This window comes from Aulostomus chinensis, chromosome 13, assembly GCF_037954235.1.
Source record: "Aulostomus chinensis isolate RoL2024-O1b breed Wild chromosome 13, RoL_Achi_v1.0, whole genome shotgun sequence".
Lineage (NCBI taxonomy): Eukaryota > Metazoa > Chordata > Actinopteri > Syngnathiformes > Aulostomidae > Aulostomus > Aulostomus chinensis.
Window position 1 is genome coordinate 9,924,957 of NC_141332.1, and position 23,201 is coordinate 9,948,157.

A 23,201-nucleotide genomic window follows, 5' to 3' on the forward strand; every position below is an offset into this window, starting at 1 on the left:
TGGCGACGTCTCTTGGAGCAGCTTCTCCCGGGTCATATTTTCAACGGGACGCCCCTCTGGATAAGGACGTTATTGATTTAAAATTGTGTATAAAACACCCAAATATCAAATACACGACTTATTCTGTGTAGAGACAGTACAGGCGGCTCAGTCTCATCACAAAGCTTGTTCACAATTATTGAATATAACGTGCGCCTGTGCTTTTGTCTTACTCTCTTTCTGTTAATGTCTGATGAATTATTCATAACACAAGTCTTGACGCACAGACAAGAAATTAAGGATATAACTCATTTATAACAATTACAGTTTTTTTTAGGTTTTCAATCAACCACCAGTAAAAGCAAAAAATATATCCATCCATCGTCTTCCGCTGATTCCTGTTAAAGGTCGTGGGGGGGGGGGGGGGTTATCGTTTGTTCTTGAGTAATCAACTAGATGGTAATGCTGCCCCATCCATCCATCCATTTTCAACCTCTTATCCTGTCAAGGGTCGTGGGGGGGCTGGAGTCTGTCCCAGCGACTTTCAGGTGAGGGGCGGGGTTCACCCTGGACAGGTCACCAGTCCATCACAGGACCAACACATAGAGACAGACAACCATTCACACTCACAGTCACACCTACGGTCAATTTAGAGTATCAATCAGCCTCGTCCCCTCTTGATGTCTTTGGACTGTGGAGGAAGCTGGAGTACCAGAGAGAACCCACACAGGAACAGGGAGAACATGGAGACTCCACACAGAAAGATCCTGTGCTGGAGCCGGGACTGGAAGCCGCAACCTTCTTGCTGTGAGGTGACAGTGCTGACCCCTGCACTTAAAAAAAAAAAAAAACTTTATATATATATATATATATATATATATATATATATATATAAATATATATATATATATATAAAGATAGATAGATAGATATATCTTAATTTTTTTTAAATCGGTCATTTTACTTTTATTTGAGGACATTCACAACAAATGCAGTTAATTTAATGTCAACAGTCACTAAGGCAAAAATAGAATACAAAAGGCAAAAAACAACCCCCACACAAAGCCAAAACCTCTTTCAACTATGTGCCAGAAACTGGTCAGTTGATTGACCACATCTTTGATTGCACCTACCACAGCGAATGATGGTCAGAAGAGCCAGAAATGTTTATATTATTAGAAGGTAAAGAAGAACAGTGTCATAGACAAAGACACTGTCGATCCTGGTGGGTGAATTTAATATACAGACATTTCTTCATGGCGTATGAGTCCTTGTGAGAAGGTCTGTCATTTTAGTCTTCCCTACTCCAGGTTTCATCGGAGTCCATACTGATCTTTGCTTCTCTGACCTGTTGCAAGGCATGTGTGTGTGTCTGTGTGTATGCTGTAAATAATTTTAATTTAATAAAATTATTATTTAATTATTTCTACTGAGTGTTTTCTCTGGGTTCAGTCTGATTTGAGTTGCAAAGATTTTTGCAGCATATGATCCATGCAAAGACGAACCACAACCTGGATCCATTCTTCTTCTCCTTCTTCTTCTTCAAGAAAGAATACATCAGTAAAATCTTACTCTATAGCCATCTAGCATCGGCCAGTTAAAACTTCATATTTTATGCATTAGGTTTTTTTTTTTTGTTTAATTCCAGAATTCAGTGATTTCATAGCAGGTGCAGAAATGCAACCATGATGGAGGAAATTGAAAAGTTTAAATTCAGAGGGGGGGAAAAAAAAAATTACAAATTTGACATGGAAGATAAAATATATGATCTGAATATTGTTCCAAAATTTCTAAACTGTATATCATCCTGATGAAGAGAATAAATCCCTTTTACTTCATTTCCTAAACAATTTTATGCTAAATTTACATACACACAAAACATGGGAGGATATTCTATGTATTCATTTTGGCTACACAGAAAAAAATACAACGTAATAATCAGACCGGTAAGGATAGCACAACACACATCATAAATCTTTCTTTTTTTTCCGTTAAACATTTTTTATTTCATGGAAATACAACATAAGTTCAAATCCTTTGCAGGACCATTGTTGTACATTTTATATTTCTTTTCTCCATTTTTAGTACTTCAAAACATGGTTACTTGTACAACAATATCATAAACAAAGCTTCATGTCACAAATGGAGCCATTGATGACAATAAATTACACTTTTCCATGCTAAGGTTTTTGAGATGATACATTGGTACCGTCATGTTTACTAGATCAACCTTTTAAATGAACAATAGGTCAGAGTTGAATAAATATGATAAAAAGACACTGGAATTACAAAAGAAATGTTCTTCATTGAAAACGGAGCAGAAAAAGATCACAGGGCTTGTGAGGAGGGTTAATAATTCATTTGCTATCCTTCATATGAAAAAAATAGGGACTCATTTTGCATATCTTTGATAACACTGCTAAATCTAAAGCAAAAGTCCAACGATAGTAAATACTGACTATATTCAGGAAACTCTCCTTTAACTGGATGATTTTTGTATTTCATAGGTCTACTGGACCATCATCACCCACTCACACTCAAAACAGGTTAATCTAGTACAGCACTGTCTTCATACAACCTAGAGGTATTTTTCTAATTTTATGTCAGTTGTTTTTGTTTTCAGCTCTGGGAAAAAAAAAAAAAAAAGAAAAAAGAAAAAAAAAAAAAAGCAAGATGAAGATTTCCCAAATTGCAAATAATATCACTGTATTCATGTACAGAATATAAAAATCTTTTCAACAGACAAAAGAGAGGAAAAAAAGAATCAATGAGGTTTCCAGTCAGTAGTAGAGGCAATATACCGAGGATGTGTAAATTAAAATATTAATAATTAAAAACAAGAACGACTACGACACTCAACACTTCACTTAGTTCCAACAGTGAAATTTACAGTGGGACTGGTAGCTAATAAAAATGTGTCAAAAGCAACTCATAGCAGCCGTGTACCTTCATTCCTTTGAAAGCAAGCAGATGGAGGAGAAACTGTGATGAAGAAGAAGTCATGATGGACACGACATCCATCATAGGCACACAAGATTATTACACGAATGAGTGGAGATGGAGACGGAAATGTGTCGTGATCAACAGGACAGAGGACAGGCATGATGGTGGAACAATGCTAGAACTGTTGTCGGAGCACCAAAAACTTTGATCATTTTGTGGTTGCATGGTTGAAGGGTTTAGGCTTCCATTTAAATTCTACTAAAAGTTTTCCTTTCTCAAAGCTCTTCAGTGCAAATCCTCAGGTGTTTTAGCGCATGGAGCCCAATAGGATTGCAGTTTATAGGCTAGATATACTTTTGGCATGTGTGTCAGTAATCCAATCCGCAGGTGTGCAGCTGAAGGAATAAGAAAAGGCATGCATGAGATCGAGAGCCACACAGATAGCTAAAATCAAAAGAAAAGGGGTGTAAACACACTTCCTCCTCTGGTCTCTTCCTCCTCCTCCTCCTCTGCTTCAAGAATTTAAAGACTGTCACATTTGAAATTAGGAACAGTTTGAGTTGATTTGTCTTCAGACTCTTAAAGCCAGAGAGGAGCCATCGTGATAAACTATACCAGTACAAGACCAGGAGGAGGAAGGAGTTAACTAAAGGGAATGTGTGTGTTGGCGTGTGTGTGCTATGTGTGAAAGGTCTTTTTCAACAGGTTGTAGCCAGGGATTGGTGTATAGGAGGCTGGAAACAGCGAACATGCTCCACGGTGGAACTGTCCGTCTCCACAGCCTTCATGTACTTGTTGAGGATGGCGAAGATCTCGTTGTTGAGGATCTGGTACTTCCTGATGCGGTCAGCCATCTTCTTCAGGGGCTGTCAAGACACATACCGCTCCGTATCAAAGCGCGTTCGAATTTCCATACGTGTATGTAAATATAGTCAGAAAAGTGCACCTACCACATTTTTGATGATCTCATCCTTGCCATCCTGTCTTTGGACTTTAAGCAGATGGTAGCAGAAGTCAAAGAGGTCAAAACGCCGCTGCTGTCCGAGCAGCACAATGATGGCACAGCCGGCCCAGTTCAGTCCGTCCCCAAAGCACTGCCTAGAGGGCGAAGCGACACCTGAGTTGTGTTTACGTCAAAGTCATGTGCAAGTTACGGTCGAGCTACAATGGTTTTCAAGCCTTTTTGGTTATCTTTGACCACATAGTTCACATATTAAATGATACATGCCAAAAACAAATTCAAACCATTCAATGTGTTCTTACATATCATGTAAAAATGTAATCTTTTTTTCTTCCTTTAAAGTCATGACATCTACCCATCAATCATTTATTATCTTGCAGCATGTATGTATACACTCTAGTTAGCTGGAGAAAATGGAAGATCAGTGTGTATCTTTGGGACTTGACCCTGAATTATTTCACCAAACAACGTGATTACGAGCCTGCTGGTTCAAAATTACTCATACTGAGGGTTCTGCGATGCTCCAGATAAAGAGCAAGGACTTCTGTCTCTCTCCCTGGTAGAGACTGCACTGCCATCCAGTCAGGTTTTACTGTCTACCGTTTTGACAGGCGCTGGACACGCCCACTTTTCAGCATTCCATTCAAATTCCTCCCGGTGTCGTTTCCCGCCTTTCTTGTGTTTCACTCAGAAATACGTTATGATGCAGCGGTGAAACACTCTCCTGCCCCAGTTTCCACCAAAGCAAAATAAAGCATGATTTAGTGCAAGTCACCATCAAACTGTGCCATCTGTGTAAATATGCTCTTGAAGAAAAGTGTGCACCAGTCTTTTCCGATGCCTGTGGCGTTTTATTGCCAGCGACACCTGAGAAACCAGAAAAACCTGCCCTCGCCTGGACTTGAAACTTATTGTCATATTTTCACATGTCTCATGTAAAAAAAGTTCTCTCCTTGTAGCAGAGGAGCCACATACTGTTGCTAGTGGCAACAGGAGCAGTGACCTCTACAACATCTTCATCCCTCAAACATATCATGGCTGTTTGTGGTTCGCACATCTGTACCCATAAGGTGGGTTGTACTTACTCGGCTGTGAACTCGTGTGTGCCTACAGGGATGCAGTAGACAAACTGCATTGCACTCCAGAGGCGATGGAACTCCATACACTCGTCCACATGCATCACGCCGTTGGTGGGTGGAGGCCCACGCCACACACCGTCCTGCAGGAAACTGCGGATACGCGTCAGGATGACCTCGAACATGGAAAGGCCGCAGCACAGACGCTCTTTGGTCAGCAAGTCTCCCTCACGGGCGATGGCAATTTGCTGGACAACACAACAGTAGTTTGAAAATATGAAACATCCATCCTTCCATTCATTTTCTTTTATCCTGTTAAGGGTCGCGGGGGGACTGGAGCCTATCCCAGCAGCCTTCGGGCGAGAGACGGGGTTCCCCGGCCGATATGAAACATTAGGTACTTAAAATAGACAAAATCACATGAGGCTCTTGTAAAGAACTCACCTGTGGGGTTCCCAACCTCTCGATTAGAGGCACAAGGTGGAGAGGGGCATACTTGGCTTCCAGCCTTTTCATCCTCACCTCCAGACGTTCTCCCTCTAGATATCACACGAACACATATTTCAGCCCCCGAAATTCTTATTTGTGAAAGATCAAACTTTACTATAAAGCTTCTAACCCTTTTATGAATAAACATACCTTTAATGTAGACTCTGGGCAGAATGTTCTGGAATGGGGCGGCGTGAAGCAGGTCACACACTTCCTCTTGTGACTAATATTCAACAACAAAATAAGATCGAGTCATTTTATCTACCACATATACCCACGTTGCTTTACGGATGTCTTTACGCAGCATGCAGGTAGTTTTATTACTGTGAAGAGTGTCATTTCTCTATTTAGTGTCGTGAGTTTTCCATAGAATTGTTTTACAAGCCTCTCGGGGTAAATCTTATGTGACTAAGCCCTCGTCATACTAAAACTGCCATTTTCTTGATACTGTCAGAAAACTAGGGTTACAAGGGGTTGAGAAGCTTCTGATAAATTTCCAGAAACTTTATCAGATTTTTTTTGGTCCATGTGGAGGAGAGCTCAGAGATTTGAGGAATACAGAACTACTTTTTTGCACATTCACACATATTCTTGTGCACCGTATATTCCTCTCATGGAAAGTTTCCTACAAGGAATATTCCTCAAATTTTGCAACTCTTAGGGGAACGCTGATTGGAGCTGTAACTTCTGAAAACAACATGTTTATAAAGCCAACACGCCAATTTTAAGCAGATTACAGTGTCTCACTGACTGTAATAATACTACATCTCATCTAATCTGGTTTCTGCGAGAAATCAAACCACCTTCATAAACTTAAATCCTTAAGTATAAAGTGTGTATTTTAGCGATGTGGGAGATAATTGTGGAGCTATTCGGTTATTTGGGTGTAGTGGTGATCGTTAGTGATGAAAATAAGCAATTAGTCATTCTAAATGCAGTGGAGCAGCATCTTAAAACCTCAGCTACAAGGCGGGGAATGAGAGAAAGAGCCATGCAAGAATAGGACGCACACCCAGACACATGCACACATCTAAAACCAGCATGCTCTTCTACACACACAGGTGCATATAAGAGGGATACGGGAGAAAGACCGACAGGCATTACTAGCATTCAGAATAGGGCGTGCTAACAACCAGAAGAGTAGAAGGCGGCATGCACATCATTTACTTGGTCCAAGTCCAGAAAATTAGCATTAATGAAAAAAAAGTGTCAATTCCCCAACAATGAACGGCCTCTTCCTTCTCTTTTGAAGGATATCAACAACCCAGTAATGTACTGCCACATCTTCCATGGAAGACAGGATCTTTTTAACTTGATATCTTTCTTTCTTTTTCTTTTCAATACACCGAATCTGCCAAACCACAATAGTTGAACTCAAAGTCGGAGAATAAAATCACACAAATGCTTCCATGGGTGATCGGAGGTGTAACTGTGCATGCCATACTAACAAGGTGAAGAGGAGAGAACAGAACAACCCAAACCAAGAGGGTTCAAAGAAAAAAAAAGACTGTTACTTTGAAAGCAATGAACAAGACCTAAATTCTTACCACCTGTGGTAGTTGCCAGCGTGTAATGAAAAATAGAGTTGTAGTTCAGACAAAAAAAAAAATCCATCAAAGATCAAATACACAGGGGGAGTCAGACTGGGGGCCTGATGGTTTCTGTCTGTGTGATGTCTGAGTTAGAAAGAGAATCACCTCAACCCTTTGAGCCTGTGTCCCACTCACTCACACACACACACACACACACACACACACACACTTCTCACAATCTCTTGGAAGAAATCAACCACCGAAAATATTACACATTAATATTATTTATTATTTTCACTGTGGTAATTTTCTGAACCAAAACCAGTCTTGATCCTAGAGATCCAATGTTCATTCCTTTTCAGAACGTTAACCCTTTAAGTGCCAGGTATTTTGTCCTGACGGCACTGGGGGGAATTATAGCAAGATTATTTTCTACCTTATCTATTTTCGGTTTTAATGGGTTTAAATGGCACATGTTTTACACTTAACAATGAAAACCTTTTGTGCACACACGGTATTATAGTTTTTTATGATGCTGAGGTTAAAATATCAAACGTGCAGTCTTTTTTATGGAAAGAAAAAGAAAAATGTGCAACATGAGCCAAGAGACCCCAGAGAGTCTTAAGTGAGCAGAAACCATAAGGCTCCCAGGTAACTGTAGTCACCCTCGCAAAAGACAGCCACACATTAGTAGTTCTGGCCAGTGGGGGCTCAGAGTTGGATGAGTATCAAAATACAGAACACAAGCTATCAAAAGAGCAAATCAAGAAGAGAAACACAGGTGAAATTGATATAAAACTGGTCTTACCAGCGCTTGCTCGATAAGCAGGCAGAAGAGGATGGCGTTGCCCACCTCCCTTAAGCTCTGGAAGACATCTGTCTTCAGCTCAGCATACTCAATAATATCCTTGAGCTGATGGTGGAAGAATTCCAGAATACCTGGGGGGGGGGGGGCAAGTTGGCAGCGATGAATCTTTCAGCGGTGAACATTTTCCTGCACTTTATTAATACACAATATCTATCATGATAACACCTTTTCTCACAGCCACAGTAAATAAGCACCCGCTAATACCTAATTAAGTCATTGATAAGCTATCGCTACCAGGATGAATCCAGATGGTGTCAGCAGGTCTGTGCTGCTGCCCTGACCCAGATTTGGGCCCAGCATCAGGCCCTCGCGGCAGAGTGGACAGGAGGATCTTTAACTGCTGACAGTAAGATCACAGGCAGTAAGCTAGGTACAGAACTCAGGGTACAGAACATCAGTAATCTATGGATTACGAAAGCCTACTTCTCATAAGGATATCCCATCTGACTCACCTCTAATCTCCACGCACAGCTCTAGCCAAAATACACGAAGGCAGGTCAGGGAACTAAGACGCAACACAAGTAAGTCGAAAAGTGAAGCATGTTCTGTTTTAAATGGACAGCTGCGTGTTTGTTCAATTCGAAGGCTCCATTTTTTATCATTCAACGACGAAATTATAAATACATCCTCACAAATTCCTTTCCGGTCCCACTTTATTTTGTATATATAACTACATTTCACAAACGTGGTTAAAGGCAGCAGAGGTCCTACCTCCCCACTGGTTCATTTCCATATCTCCTAAATATTTCAAAATTCTGGCAGCGTGAGTTTTGCTGAGGCATTGGTTTGTATTTATCTGCATTGTGGTCTGTATATGTCTGCATTTTTTTTGTCTGCTGCTGCATTTCTACTGCAGCTTCAAGTTCTAGCTGAGCCCTGGTGCAGTCCAGGCCTGGCCCTGACTGCACCCACAGAGGTGAACCGTGTATTAAAATGGGAAGTGGAATGCAAACAGAGCCTTAACACTGACATCGCTCATATGGGGTTCAGCTTGTGTACATGTACCATTTGTGGACGAATCCTTCATATAAACATATAAGAGCGAATTATACAATAAAAAAAAAAACTAAAAAATTTGCATAATAGTTGTTTCGCACAGCAGATGTATTCATTTGTATTTTTCTACTTAAGTAAATGTCCTTTGTTCCTAATATACTTTTTATGTGTTGATAAGGTGTGTTAATAATTTAATAAATACAATTCCTATAATACCATGATTTTTCAAGTTTTGTTGGTCATAATTCAACCTGTGTGTGTTTACTGAGGTCATGATGAGTGCCACCAGTCTAATATTCGGTTTCTGTAATATAAGTTGGGTGGCCAAAATATTGGAAACACCTCTCAATGTGACGCAGCTCAGTTCAGTGCCACTGCAGGCGTGGCATTAAAACCTGTCTGACTAAGTGACACATTGTATTTTAAAGGGGATAATGGGGTACATTAGAATGCTCAAGCGTGTGAATCAGTTAAAAAACAAATGTTCAACAGGTCAGAGGGAGGGGAGAGATTCAAAATAGTTAAAGTTGAACAAAAGCCAACGCAAGATACATCCGTGCAGAAGTAATAGAAGCCAAAGGTACTTTGATGTCATGAGTTTCACCTGTTCTAAACTTTTCTTGACTTAAAGTAAGGAATTTGATAAAACTGCTTTCCTCGCATCAGTTAGAATCATTTAAGACAGGGGGGGCCCATCCTAGTAATCACAGCAGCCATTTAACGTGTCATCACAGCTCAAACCCAGGTGTCGCAACATTAATTATGGCCCTGCTCCATTTAAGTGGGACGGAACCCTGCTATTGTGCTTTCTTGTAATATTAAATAGAAAGAGACCCTAATTAATTAATTTCAGCAACACCTGTGTTTATGCTGCTCTGTAAAATGATTGCGGAGGGAAAGGCTAATTACTTGCAACATTTCCACTTGATGCCGCATGTATTTCCTGACAATGACTCAACCCCTCAACACTGATCTATGTTCATTGTGAAAGTGACGCCTTCAGAACTTTATTTCAACAGAGTTGACTTACTCATATTGATGTATTCCCTATCTCTATTAACCCTCCACTGCTCACCAATCACACTGTCCCTAAACCAGTTTCATGATTAGCTACAGTAGCTAGCTCAGTTCACAGTGGAACTGGAACTTGTATCTCTATTTATCACAGTGAAAAGCAGCAGTGATAGCAGTCATCAACCAGCGAATAATGTGTCGCTCATGTAAGACGTAACACATCTCTGCCGCAGAAACTACAATGCTACTAGCTAGATATTACGCTTTGTTTCTCCTCTGTTGAAAGAAACAAAAGAAAGACAATGCCAGTTGCATGCTAAAAAGGCTAAAAGATATATGTGGCCGATGGACATCAAAGTCCACAGATGCTGGAGTCGACAGTGATAGTCGGGACTCGAAGCTCACCTGGTGAACCGTACTCGTGGCGCGGTAGGCGGCAGATTTTGGGCATGACTTCTATCAGTGTTTTTACATATTGCAGGATGGTGCCCTGTAACTGGAGGGTGGCAAAAATAAGGCAAGATGAAACAAGACAAGAAATAATAAGAATTCATCACACTTTTTTTTTTTTTTTTCAGAATGCAAAATGGAAATGGAAGCTCCATACCAGACTCTTGACAATCTTAAGCAGCTCCTCCATCACTACAGCGATGCCTTGGTAACCAAGGAGACGGCAGATGGTCTTGAAGTGAGGTGGACCGACAAAGTTTCTGTAGGAGCTGTATATGTGAGAGTAGGCAATGTTCAGAGGCTGAAAAGAGAGGGAGACACAGGGGAATATGGATGCTGTTAATTCAGAGCAACAGGCCTGTGTTTCATAAATAGTGTCTAGGAAAATCTCTGTCAAATATGAATCATACCTTGGACCCATACAAGTAGTAAGGCTGCACATTGGCTGGCTTGTCTCTTTGAGGCTCCTGTGTGAAGGGAATGGCTGTACGTACAAAGCTGAAAAGAGAACAGAAATATTTATCAAAAGAAGAAAACAAATGCAGTAAACAAAAATATATATCTGCAAACACAATCTGACCGGTTTGTGGATCCGTTATAGCAGTAGTTAGGGAGGAAATCAAAGTTGAGCTCCCAGAAGACGTGAAGTGTGATTCGTCCATAAGGAGCCGAGACGTTGTGATTGGCCTCGCGGAACATGGCGTCAAAGCTGTCCAGCGTCATGTGCTTGGACAGCAGGCGGTGGGTGAGTCTGTTGATCTCCAGCAGCCATTCTAACTCCTGTCCAGACCACATGCAGAGATGCCTTTAGCGCAGATGCTCACACGCGTTTTCAACAACAAATGTGGTAAATGTTTATGAGCATACATTCTCGGAAACATTTGCCTATACACGAAAAGTAAGTTTAAAAGTCATCCATCCATCTTCAATCGCATATCTGAAATCGGGATACCAACTCTATCAGGTAACCCCAAACTTTACTTTCCCTTGCCACATTGACCAGCTCCAACATGGGGATCCCAAGGCATTCCCAGGCTAGAGTTGAGAGGAAATTCCTCAACCTAGTTCATTGGTCTGCCTCGTGGCCTCCTGCCAGCTGGACGTGTGGACAAAACTTCCCTTTGATGGCGTCCAGGTGGCAGACTGAGAAGATGCCTAAACCACCTCAACTGGCTCCTTTCAATGCAAAGGAACAGCAAATCTATTCTGAGTTGCTCATGAGTGAACAGACTTGTCCCCCTACCCCTAGGGGAGTCACCAGCCACCCATCTGAGGACACCCATTCCTGCTGGTTGTATTTGCTATCGCACTCTTTCAGTTAAGATCCATATTTCATAACCATAGGTGAGCGTAAGGACGAAGACTGACCAATAGATGGGGTGCTTTCTCTTAGGACTCAGCTCCCTTTTTGTAACAACGGTGCAACAGAGCAACCGCAACACCACTCCCACTGCTCTGATTGTTTGTCCCATCTCACGCTCCATAGTTCCCTCAGGCGAGACAAAGACCCCCAGATACTTTAACTCCTTGGGGTAAGGACTCACCCCCTACCTGAAGTGAACAAACTACCTTTGTCCTGCTGAGAACCAGGGCCTCAGATTTAGAGGTGCTGATCCTCATCCCAACTGCTTCCCACTTGGCCGCACACCGATCCAGTGAGGGCTAAAGGTCACAGACAGATGCAGAAAGCAGTGATGCAGTCCTCAGCCCACTGAACTGCAACTTCCCAAAACCACAACTACGCCTCGAAATCTTGTCTATGAAAATAACATTCAGGAATGATGACAGGGCACAACCTTGGCAGAGTCCATCCCCACTGGAAACGAGTCAGACTTTTTTGATGTACTTTTCAGTACTCAAACACAACTCCTGCTTTGGGCATACAGAGATTTGATGGATCTGAGTAGGGCCCACCTCACCCCATACTCTTGCAGCATCTCCCACAATGCCCATCGAGGAACCCGGTCATTAGCTCTCTCAAAAATCCCCAAAACACATGTAGACTGGATGGGCATACTCTCAGGCTCCCTCCATGATCTTTGCAAGAGAGAAAAGCTGGATGGTTGTTCCACAGCCAGGACAGAATCCACATTGTTCCTGTTCGACTAACAGCCAAACCCTCCTTTCCAGCATCCGAGAGTAAACTTTCTGGGGAAAGCTGAGTAATGTGATGCCTCTGGAAATTGGGACACTCTCGGGTCCCCTTTTACATTGATGGGAACCACAACCCCGGTCTGCCGCTCCCTCAGTATGGCCCCAGACCTCCATGTGGTATTGAAGAGACATATCATCCAAGACATCCCCTCAATGCCGACGTCCTTCAGCATGTCTGGATGAATCTCTTCAATCCCTGGGGCTTTGCTGCTGTGGAATTGTTTGACTATCTCATTGACATCGTCCAGGGAAACTGACATAGATTGACTATCATCCTCAAGCTCTGCCTCTGCTTGTATAAAGGGTGGGCCAGTCGGGTTCAGGAGTTCCTTCCACTGCCTGACCAGTTCCTCAGTTGAGGTCAATGGTAAAAATCATGTATATACAATATATGTAACTACAATTTATGACGATTACGTGGTTTGATAAAAATAAACATGTATTTAGGTAAATTAAGAAGAGGCAAGAATATTTTCAGTCACTCTTAGCAATGACCAAACCTAAAATATACAACTATTTGTGGAGAAAACGTCAAGGATTTTTCCAAAAACTTCTGGCTCTCTTTTCAAATATTATGATTTCTCAAGACCTTATAAACACAGTTAGCAGTTGAAAGAGACTCAGCATGATTTCTTAGTTGCATCTGGTTTTTAATGTGTCCTCTGTGCTCACGTCAGTACGAACACATCCTGTTTAAACTAGTGATTCCCACCCCAAGTCTATATCAACCGCTGCTTCCTTCATTTTTCTTTGACATACCAACTGATACACTCAACAATATGTGAAGAAAGGATGTATTGGCTGTTACTCTGTAAGCTCCGTGCATCCCAGTGGTGTGATCTTACCACGATGGAGGTCAGGTCCTCGCTCTCAAAGCGGCTGATGGCGTGGTCCAGAGACTTGTACATGGCTGCAGAGATCCTCTGAGTAATCAGACGGTTCAGGTCTATGGAGCGACCCAGCAGCTGCAAGACACATAAGAAATACACTGAAGAGGCGGGAGGTACAATATCCATTATCCAAGTTATCCATGACAGGTAGAACAGAATAAAAAAACTGCGATCTAGTTGTTCTGATACCTGCACGTGTCTCTGTTTGAGCAGCGTTTCGTAGCGGTTTGAAGGTGGGTATGGGATGATTACGCCATAGTTTTTACACTCCGCTCTGAAGCGCTTATCCAAGAGAACACTGTGAAAAGCGCAGCATGATTTAGATGTTGCATACACCAACATGTAAACAGGTGGAGAGGAATTCACTGCTCCTACCTTCCAGCCATTGCTTTGTAGTAGGCAAATATCTGATCTGCCAGCTTGTAGACAAACTGATCGAAGCAGAGGTTTACCTGCAAACAAGGACGACATACTGGTGGTTTTGCAAAGCAACGCTGCGGTAAAACAAGGCATTTTATTTTTACAATGCTGGTGACGCCCACCTCAGCTTCAATTTCATCATACAGGAACTGCTTCTTGAACTTGGTGAGAGCGTAGTAGCCGCTGTCATTGTACAAGTCTAGAGGATACAGCACATACCTGGGGGAGAGAGAAGGCCATTATAACGCTCTCAGCTCAACTCACTCAGTTCGACCTGTCAGAAGTGTGTGTCTTACTCCATCATGGAGGGCTCCTTGGTTTCCAGGATGTGGTCCGTGAGGATCCAGGGCATGGACATCTCAATGGGGAACTGGATTCTGCGGCCCATGGTCAACTCAAGGAAGAATTCTCTGAACCACAGCTGGGACAGATCACAACACTGCTGCAGGGCCTCTGGACACCAGCGGGAACAAGAGCAAGGATTCAACAGGATGTATTTTAGAGCAGGGGTTTTAAAACCTTCTACTTCAAGGCCCTGCCTTTTATACCTGTAATGAGCCAGGGCCAATTTTAACAAAAGCTTCTGGCTCTGTGTTGTTGTCACAATGAGAGAAACAAACTGAAATATAATCATGATCATCTATAATTGTAATCTTTCCATTATTTGCTACACCTCAGCCTAAAATAAGCAGTTAGTAAGCCAAACCTCAAATTGATGATGTTGTTTGAAGATGGATTTGAATGTATTTTGTAGGGCTACAACAAAGGATCTCCAGCGATTTTTAATGTTCTGGCTTGCTGAAAACAATCCCCTCACTAATGGTAAGCTCCATATTAAAAGCCTTCAAACCCACTAGAGGGTGCTCACGGCGTTTTAAGGTACATGTGAAAGGTAGTTTCCTCCTCACCGCTGAAGTTGAGCAGGTGTGTGAAGAAGAAGGATTGCTTGTGGAAGTCTTCTATGGCCACCACAATTGGTCCATCCAGACTGCTGCGCAGCGTCTTCTTGGAGCCGCTCTTATCAGCTATCAAGGATTCAAGCATGGTGCGCACCATGTACAGCTGCAGGGGGAACACACAGGAAACCAGATGAAGGGAAGACTTCCTCACAGTAGGATTTAGAGGGGAGACAGAACTAATGGGATAAACCATTATCTACTATTTTGCCACTACAGTGTAAAACAGGCATTTCTTTGTGTATCATAATCTGCATTCGCATCAAGATTAAATGAGCACCATTTCAAGGCCTAAATGATTTCAGTAAAAGGCTCCCGATATTTCAAAAATACATTTAATTTATGAGTAAATAGTCGAGAGAGAAACTCGGATCTCCAATTATTTTCTTATAAATCTGCATCCATTCCTTCTCTGTTTTGCCTGCGATAGCTGGTGTTGCCTAGTTACACTGTGTAAAAAATAAAAAGCACTCAGTTCTCAAAGTGAATAATAAATGAGAGTGTTAGTTGGCACAATATCCTCGATTCTTGCACAAGCCTACTTGTTTATACAGCCATGTGGGAAGAAGGAAGATTCAGTAATTAAGGTTTGTTTCCTTTCAAAAAATTCCTCAGTCAGAGGATGTGGTATGTGTGCTAGGGTGGGACACCTCATACCTACACACAGAGCCGAATTCCACCCACAGTCCAAAGGTGACAAATCCCAAAAGCAAGTACCGTCAATGCAAACATGAGCATGGATGCTCTGGTTGAGCCGCACGGTAAAAGCTCCTACTTGATTAGATCTGGAACCTCAGCGTTATCTGTTCTGTTGTGGGGTTTGTTTTTTTTTCCAGTTGAAATTACTCAGATCTCTTATTTGCTTTTTAATTCATATCAGATTTTCAAAGAGACATCAGGTGATGTTTGAGTTGTTGCTCATGGGTGTACACCGGCATGTGTTTTTTTTAAGCATTTTGTTACTTGAATATTTTGGCATATGATGACAGTAAATCCCACCTCAAAACAAGTGGGTGTGAAATGATGAGTGCAGAAAGTACGTATGTGGGTGCAGCGCTCAAACCGAGTGATATCAGACACATCACATGGTTTCTTAGCCTGGAGGCATTTCTTTGGTTGTAAATAGAATTTTTGTTTATTACAATTTTTCTGCCATCGTAGTGATTCAAAGTCAGAAAATATATGTCAAGCAAATTGACGACAAAAGACAGAAATCCCGTGTGTGTTTGTTAGGAAAAAAAAAAAAAGAATGTCAAAGAAATCCCATTCACTGCTCCTAATCAGCTCCCCTAAAATTGTAACGTGGCCTGTGCACGGCACAAATTCAGACTGCAGCCCTCAGGAAGGGAGATGCAGGGCACGGAGGCTTTTTTCTGTTATTTCAAAGCAGCCTGTTAATCTTTCAGGAGAGTCAGAGGGATGGAAATGAGCAGGTGCAGCACCCTGATGCCCATGACTGAAGCCATTGGTTTTACAGGAGGACTGAGGAAGGGGGGTGGCGGGGTGGCTGCCTCTATTACATCAGCACTAAATCAGCCAATAGCAAAATTGAATTGCTATAGCCACGTTTACACCAGTGGAGGGCAGTATTTATGACCTAAATCACATAAAAGATACACAAACAGATTTTTCTCTGAACAGCAGTATTTCAGCTTACCTGTGTGCTGGAGGGTCCTACGGCTCTGCGTGGCACCTTGATATCAAAACCACCTTTGGGGTCCTTCTCCCCCCTCAGACAAGGGTCATTTGGAGGCTCTCTAGCTCCCTCCCAGTCACACACAGTCTTTCGGATGGCCTGAAGAACACTGCAGAGAAAGAAAACTTTGCTATAAATCTGCAACACAGTTAAGCTCTCCGAGCTTTGGATCAGATATACAAACCTAATAAGGACATTCTTCTTCTTTCGTACAGCTTGACGCAGAGGCTCTCTGAGGGTCATCTGAGCGAAGTCCTGCAGCGCTGCGTAGATGGTATTCCTGATGGCCTGATTGAACACCGACTCCATTCGGCCCATCAGAACCTAGATTGACAACACCGCAGCCACAGCATTTCTCTGATTTAAAGTTCTGAGAACAAAAGAGAATATCAATAGAACGCCTGTCAGAGCTCTACCTGCAACCCTTTGATCATAGCAATGACCTCCACCAGGGCAAATTTCTCCTCGCTGGTGTAGTTGTAGCGCGTGGCTCGTTCGTACTCCTCAGCCGTGCCTGGACAGTCTTTATTACAGAATTTATCTGTGGGGTGGACCAGCTTCCATGAGTACTGAGACACACAAAGACAGAGATAAAGAGGGAGCTATAAATGGAATACAATCAAACTCTCCAAACTCTCTTCTAAACCAACAATTCTGGACTTGCACAAACGCTCTCCACGCCATACTCACAACTTCCATGACGTGTGTGCTCCACTTAGACAGCAGCTGCAGACCCCTCAGTGCCAGGTCAAAAAGCTCTCGGTATTCCTCGTCGGACTTCTGGCTGTCCAGACCCGAACCCGTCACCACCTCGCTGTTGCTGTAGCGGGCCAACTCCGAGATGAAACGGATGTGGTCCTCCCTGATCTGCACCATCTGCTCACACAGGTTGTACTGTGGCGAGATGCTGCTCTGGGTGCACGTCCACCTGGTCACAGAAGATGGAGGGTTTGGGGTGGGTTGAGCAGGAGGGGTGATGAGGGATGGAGACAGGCTGTTTTTGTATGTTTATAAAGGAGTTTCTTACTTGGACTTGTTTTCTTCGTAGTGAGCACTTGTCTCAATGTAGCGGGACAACTCTATCTGCATATCCCCAAACAGTGGCACCACTTGAAGCTGTGAAAGACACAAAGGTCTTAACTCCTGCTCATGCACACAAACAAACTTGCTGAAAAGTAAAAGTCTTACTTTGAAAAACTTGTCAATCTTGCTCAGGTTGATCCTCTTTTTGGCATCTAGTTTGTAGATATTACTCACATTCCCATCCATCAGGTAGAGGCCAAAACCCATCACCTGTCACACGGGGAGAGAAGACTTTCAACCAGGATAACCCCAAGCAAGATATCTGGCTTATAAGTTGGCAGCAGGTGAAATGTGCGTACCTTGAGAAGCATGTGTTTCTCACTCGGAGTCAAATACATCTTATTCTCGTAATAATCAACACAGATGTTGACAATGTCTGCCAAAAGCTCTTCGTACCCAGGAATCACCTCCAGCTGTTGGTGCAGGCACTGCACAGATGCAGAGATGGTCAAACATCAGTGAAGCAGATATCACATCGCACGTTAAAACTACCTTCCTGTCCTTTACTGTGACTGGCATTTACAGAAAAGAAAATTGCCAGTAACAGCGAGGGGGATGAGTAACGGGGTAAAGAATGCCACATTTTTGTCCGTGTCGTCCTCATGGAGAAGGGTTATTATCTATGAAATGAGTTGACTGTGTTTCTCAAGCTCTGAAAGAATGTCAGGAGGGTTTATCACTGCAAAGGGCGTCATGTGATTGCAGCAGTTTGTTAAAGTTTCATCACAATGTTGCAGGATTACATTCAAAATATAAAGCAGATTTTTCCAAAACCTGGTGCAGGGGTGCAGCTTGGGCTTGGGGGAAAGGCCTGTTCAATTTAGATGTAGATTGGTGTCACATGGCCAAAAAAATTGAAATTTTTCACATTGGGTTTGGCTGAGGTCATTAGCCTCCTGATAAGGAATTTTATCTAGTGTCCTCTGTTTGAACTTTCTTGTGCCACAGCTTCATAATTCGTCTGTAAGGTTAAAAGCTGGTCTGAGCCCAGGGCCTTGACCTGGGTCTAAGAGTGAACCTGTGGTGTGTTTCATAACAGTATATTTGTAGTCAGATCACTTACTAATAGTAAAGCTTGACACTCACAGCGCCAGCGATGTCAATATGAGTAGCTGTGTTTAGACTACGTGAAGGTCACATCTGCGCAGAATGTCCTAATTCGGTCATTCTGGATGGCGCCCTGCATTACTAGTATGATTGGGTCTGACACAGATGTTCTGGGGGAGCTGACCCAACCTCATCTCACAGCGAACCTTGTACATCTGTCATGGGCATGTCCAGTAAAGTGTCCAGTGTAAGCCATCTCTGAGTTCCCAGCCTGTTTCTTGTGTCTGATGAATTCCTTCATCACGCAAAATTCCTGCACACCTCCAAGCACGCGTGTCCGTAGGATGCCTTAGAGGAGGAATGCGTCCTTGGGAGTGCCATGTTTTTTGCTACTGATAAGTGTCTTGTAACCATGACATGACCTTACATTAGCAGAGCTTCTATTCGAAGTGGTCGCACATTTTGTCAGAAAAGGAACCAGCTGTTCATCGTGTTCTTCTGTCAGCTATGAACTCAGGAATGAGTCGCAGAGCCGGGAGAATTTTGTTGTTGTCATTTTAAAGAAGCAACAAGATAAAGTCTGTGTTTTGAACACACTGCCTCTGCTAGGAGTTGGACGGTGACGATGCGATAGAAACAGGGATCTATTTCCACCATTGTGGTGCTGGAGTTGTGAACAGTTGCAACCTGGATGAACAATTTTTTGAGCCCCTTAACAATTGGGAGGTAAGGTGATGTCATGGGTAGAAGAACATAGGGGCCAGTTGAGGTTTGGAATCTGCCCATGGTCTGCAGGTGGTGTGGTACAGACCGATGTACAGCCTCGTAGGTGAGTACCAGTGTCTTCAATTTTATTCATGCAGAGTTTGGAAGCCAGTGAGGGGAAGTAAGCCTTTTATGAGTTGGGAATAATATATGTGCATGATGAAATATTAAAACTCAGAGTGTATAACAAGGCAAAGCCTCTAGCGGACATACAGGCGCTCGGAGGCTAAAAATCTTTCACAGTGGTCAAGTGATCTGCCCCAAAATATAAAGGTTTCTCCTTTGGCCCATGTTACAGCCCTCCAACAAGTCTGGTGAAAATTGGCCCCCTAATGTTTGCCTTAGCCTGCCAGAAGTCAAATTAAAACAAAAAAAAAGAAAGTAAGAAAAAAACAGTACTAAAAACATGACCTTCTTGGTTGCAGGGAAAAATAACAGCAATGATGAGCTCTCATTATCTGACATTTCAGTGCATTTGCAGTCCTCATTTTGATTCTGAAAAGACTGAATCTTTTCATTTTCCCACACGCCTCGCACACAAACCTGAGTGATCCTGTTGTGGTTGGCTAAAAACATGGAGAGATTCTGCGACTCCTGGATAGACTGAGGGTCGGCCATCTTCCGTAGGAACTGGGCCGCCCTGGAGGCAGACAGACATTTTAAAAGGTTCTTCAGAGAGCAGACGCGTAACACAGAGGGATTGGATTTAGCATACGCTACCTTTTGTAGGCAGAATGATCATTCTTGACGCTACACTTCATGTTTTTCAGTTCATCCAGGACAGCAAACATGTTAATAAATTTGCCCAGAGTGAGCAGATAAGCTTCAGACACAAAGTCTTTCCTTCTCTCTGCGTGACACAGGCGCTTCACTTCGCTACAGAAACGTTCGATAGCTTTTCGCTGTAAAACATCAAAAAGGAGAGGAGACAACTTATTAAAGACTGGAGAGAGCTGCTGGTCAACCAATCACAAGACAGAAATCTTACCTGGAAGTACATGAACTTCATAAGCTTGGTCACTTCAGGTTCTAACACCTCCACTGTTTTCTCATAGATCTCCACTCTGTTAGGCTGCTCGTTGCATTTCACCTAGCAAACACAAGAGGACGCCATAACATAGCCTGCCACTGCAGCCCAGTACAGAGTGTTCACTCACAACGAGATTACACCAACAGTAATGACATTATACTGATACTTGAGATGTATTGATGGATAGAAATGCTATGAGGATATTCAAAATTAAAAATGTTGTTGCCTTATTTAATCCCTGAAGTGTGTTTTTATTTTACAGATGCCTCTTTGGGTTTGATTTATTATTATTGTCATATATTTACAACAAGAGGATGCAACGAAAAAATATGAGATATGTAAATGTGTGTGTGTGTGTTTGTGTGTGTTTGTGTGTGTGTGCACGCGCATTACCTGGGGAATGGCTCTGGAGCAGCTTCTCCAGGTGTAAAGCATCACAGCATACTCATGTCCCTCCTCCAGCATCTCATTCTAGCCATACAAAGAGAGAGTTGACCTTCCTTTGAGTGACTTCTTGTCTTAATTCTGTGTGTGTGTGTGTGTGTGTGTGTGTGTGTGTGTGTGTGCGTGTTCCCATTGCAATCAAAGTGAATACGTAGGACCTTTAAACCGACAAAACTTAAATTCATTTTCATTTTCGGTAAATCAATGGATACCATTTTGCATTAAAACATCAAAAATCAAGTGTACATCCTGAATGTCAGTTCCTATACACTGTTGATCAGGTATGTTCACCTGTGAGAGGCAGTGTACATGCAAAGCAGTCTAATCCTCCCAAAACCAAGTCCTCTGTGCCTAACAAGATCTTCAACATATCGTTTCGAAGGCAAAATTGATGCCTCATTCAAGAACATTTGCTCCACTGCCTTGGATTATGCTGTAATTGCCGTATTAGTCAATTCGGACAGCATTTCCTAAACTTAAATTAAAAAGAAAGTAAAAGCAAAAAAATGTAAGCATTTGTGTGCTCACTGATTCTACCTAATGATTTGAGGTTGAAGGGGAGTGAAGCCATTCAGGGAAACAGCCCACGAGAGGCTTTTCTGGTTAGAAAGCTCCCACCATCTCATTGCCAGAGAGCTTCACTCAAACCTTTAATGTTGCTACGATAAAATTCCTTCATTAGGAGTGTAAAGGCTAACTGATAGAAATAGAACTCTGGTAATAACCGGGTTCAGCATCACTCTGCCGTGACTTTCCAAACAGATACCTCCCCCTGCCTTGTAGATTCTGATCAGTCGTGAGAAAAGAGTGACACTGACGAGCTTGGAGGTGTTCCAAAAGTTAAGAGTATTTTCAACACAGATTGCTATGAGCACAGATGGAATGAAAAGCTTAGCACAGAGGGTGAGAATGTTAAACAAGGTTTTACAGATACTTTCACAGGCCTGGGAGATACAGCTGATAAATGTATCACACCATGTTAAATTTCTACAACGGCATATAAGGGCAACCGTAGGAAAAAAAAAAAAGGAAAGACGAGCTGGAGGGAGCTCAGCTTTCCAGTTTTAAACTGAGAATTTTTCCAGCTGTCTGTGGGGTGCTGCACAATATTACACTGAACAGGGTTTTATTGGATGTTCTGACATTCACAGTGGTGCTTCTGTGTCTGCGCCCCTCTGACTGTCTAATAATAGGACACCAGTGACAATTGGCGCTAATCAATTTAATCAAACTTCTGAAGATTTGCTTGTTTTTATCTTGCAAATTCGTGACGGTCCTGAGACGCCATCGAACATTTCAGCCACTATCACTAATGATGAATCACTTCAATTACACACTTGTAATGACGCTCAAAAGAAAAAAAGTTTGTTGCAACCACTCCATCAGTAAGCAGAACGTCCTTGTATTAATCAACAATTGTTGCATGGCGGCATTGCAAAGGAACAACACACGTATTAGCATCCTCCATTACTGAGGGTAATGATTGGCAGTTGTCTGAGCCAGGGAGGGAGCACGCTTGAGCAACCAAAACGATCATATATACATTTGTATCTTTTCTGATTTTTGCATTTGACTGAAATAAAATGCTGAATGTTCTGGCCCATGATGTCAGCCCGAAAGGCCTTTTTTTTTTTTTTTTTTTCAAAACCAACTAATAGGTAGCTTAAAAATAATAAACATGAAATGTCCACTTCTAATTTTGTATGTATTCAAGTACATGTGTGACTTGGCTACATCAGATTTGTCTGAGTGCTTCACAGAGGCATTTGACCCAACAGCCCAGATGAGTAACACATTCCAGCCTCAATGGAGCTTTATAAATATTTCAGTATGGGAACATTTCATCCATTCAGAAGTAGGTGAGAGACTTCTCCATCACTTCAGCTGAAGGAAGAGTATCCTCAAATAGACTGTTTCCAACCTCTATGGGACTTCCTGATGAAATAAGGTTAAATAAAGCACCACTTCCCCTATTTGCCAGTCTAATCACACTCTCCATTCATTCACCGTCGGGGGGGGGGGGGACTGAGGTTTAGTGGCCCATTGCCTGGCTGATTCACCAGTGTGTCGCTTAGGTCTGTGTATGTGTGTGTGTGCGCAAATGTGTGTAAAACGCCAAAAGGCCGAGCCAATATCTACATGATCATCTATTCACAAGAAACAAAGCTGTCTTTTCACGGTGCAAGGCTGCTCACCACTATCTGTAAAAGAGGAGGGACAACAAAATCTAGAGGCAGCCAAACGGGAGGCAAGCCATGTGAAAATGGAACACGGGTCTCACCATGCTGGAGTGGACTGTAGCTTGCTCTATATAACGGGCGATGCCGGTCACGAACGCATTCCTGTCTTCAAAGTTGGTGTCAAAATTGGCCTGCAGAAGGAAGGAGGAGGAAGTGGTAAACACTGGA

General features: G+C 42.5%; 1 protein-coding gene across 2 annotated transcripts in view; it reads right to left on the reverse strand.

The window, feature by feature from the left end:
- Positions 1–1,945: 1,945 nt before the first annotated feature.
- cyfip2 (cytoplasmic FMR1 interacting protein 2) overlaps positions 1,946–23,201 on the reverse strand; it is a 29,742-nt gene continuing 8,486 nt past the window's right edge. Inside the window, exons 3-30 of one of the 2 annotated variants that reach the window (XM_086223076.1) lie at positions 23,075–23,164; positions 20,743–20,820; positions 20,308–20,409; positions 20,040–20,221; positions 19,863–19,959; positions 17,807–17,935; positions 17,613–17,717; positions 17,452–17,540; positions 17,115–17,352; positions 16,841–16,993; positions 16,609–16,748; positions 16,386–16,533; positions 14,681–14,834; positions 14,069–14,225; positions 13,895–13,991; positions 13,728–13,804; positions 13,542–13,650; positions 13,308–13,427; positions 10,889–11,088; positions 10,719–10,806; positions 10,466–10,609; positions 10,264–10,354; positions 7,789–7,919; positions 5,599–5,671; positions 5,404–5,498; positions 4,969–5,207; positions 3,873–4,020; positions 1,946–3,788 (exon numbers count right to left, since the gene is read on the reverse strand). In XM_086223076.1, coding sequence (XP_086079202.1) covers positions 3,621–3,788; positions 3,873–4,020; positions 4,969–5,207; positions 5,404–5,498; positions 5,599–5,671; positions 7,789–7,919; positions 10,264–10,354; positions 10,466–10,609; positions 10,719–10,806; positions 10,889–11,088; positions 13,308–13,427; positions 13,542–13,650; positions 13,728–13,804; positions 13,895–13,991; positions 14,069–14,225; positions 14,681–14,834; positions 16,386–16,533; positions 16,609–16,748; positions 16,841–16,993; positions 17,115–17,352; positions 17,452–17,540; positions 17,613–17,717; positions 17,807–17,935; positions 19,863–19,959; positions 20,040–20,221; positions 20,308–20,409; positions 20,743–20,820; positions 23,075–23,164 — 3,642 coding nt within the window. In that variant the 3' untranslated portion in view covers positions 1,946–3,620. The other variant, XM_086223077.1, reaches the window with a different exon arrangement.